This window comes from Penaeus monodon, chromosome 33 (assembly GCF_015228065.2).
Source record: "Penaeus monodon isolate SGIC_2016 chromosome 33, NSTDA_Pmon_1, whole genome shotgun sequence".
Taxonomy (NCBI): domain Eukaryota; kingdom Metazoa; phylum Arthropoda; class Malacostraca; order Decapoda; family Penaeidae; genus Penaeus; species Penaeus monodon.
The window spans coordinates 14,854,694-14,855,699 of NC_051418.1; the positions used below are offsets into that span (position 1 = coordinate 14,854,694).

General features: G+C 33.7%; 1 protein-coding gene across 1 annotated transcript in view; it reads left to right on the top strand.

Annotated features, from left to right (window-relative positions):
* The window catches only part of LOC119594062 (zinc finger matrin-type protein 5-like), a 20,113-nt gene extending 19,581 nt beyond the window's left edge, over positions 1 to 532 (top strand). Inside the window, exon 4 of the mRNA XM_037943103.1 lies at positions 170 to 532. Coding sequence (XP_037799031.1) covers positions 170 to 432 — 263 coding nt within the window. The 3' untranslated portion in view covers positions 433 to 532. The remainder of the gene's footprint in view (positions 1 to 169) is intronic.
* The last annotated feature ends 474 nt before the right edge of the window (positions 533 to 1,006 follow it).

A 1,006-nucleotide genomic window follows, 5' to 3' on the forward strand; every position in this document is an offset into this window, starting at 1 on the left:
TAGCTTAGATTGGTGAAAGCATTATTGCACAGTATAGTACAAATCTGCATTATTTTCATTTTACTGTACTAGGTAGATTTTAAGGTTAGCTTAGTTGCTTATGAAAATGCATAAAAATTTTCAGTATTTTATATGTTTGTTTTTACAAGTACTCTTTTTTCACCTTTAGTGTATCAGGAAAACGAGGCAAAACGATGCAGCCAGCTCCAGTCAGAGAGGGGAGACAGCAGTGAACCATCACTTGAGAAATGGATTTTTAAGCAGTCGAAGGGTGGGAACTCTGTTACTAAGTTCAGTATCTGTGATGAAACTGAATGGAAAAGTCTGTTTAAAAATCCACCAGGAATGCAAAGTGTGGCATCCCTTCCACCATCCCTAATACCTCCAACACCAGACAGCCTCTTAGAATGTAACTTTCAAGATTGGGGTTAGGGATACTTCAAAAACTCAGAACCTAAATGTATTAGTCTCTCACTTCAGATTTATGGATGTGTATTTCATTTACAAAATAAAACAGATTTAAGCACAAAAATGTATTTATAATTATTACCTTGAAATACAAAATACATTTTATGTACAAATCTACATGTTTGTTTTCACCCATTTCAAATGTGACCAACCCACAGATGCAGTAGTTCCTCTACATTCATAATAGCATTGCACAGTACCCTCATGACCTGTGATGTTCTAATTAATTTTTAGAATGTATATCTCAAGGTCACTCTAATTCATATAAGGCACAGCTTCCAGAAAATAAATATTTTTGCCAGTCAGGACTAAAGAATGTTACATGTAATTGTAATGTATAAATCATAGTACACCAATTTTTTGTAGAGAACTTTATAAATATGGACTTCTAGATGATAAGCATATCAGTGTAATAAATTCATCAAATTTATGGGTAGATGCCTCCTCCAACCCAACACAAATACTTGATTGCAGTTATTCTAATTCAGTGGTTCCCAAATTTTTATATTGTGTTGCCCCTGCTCAATGTATAATAATC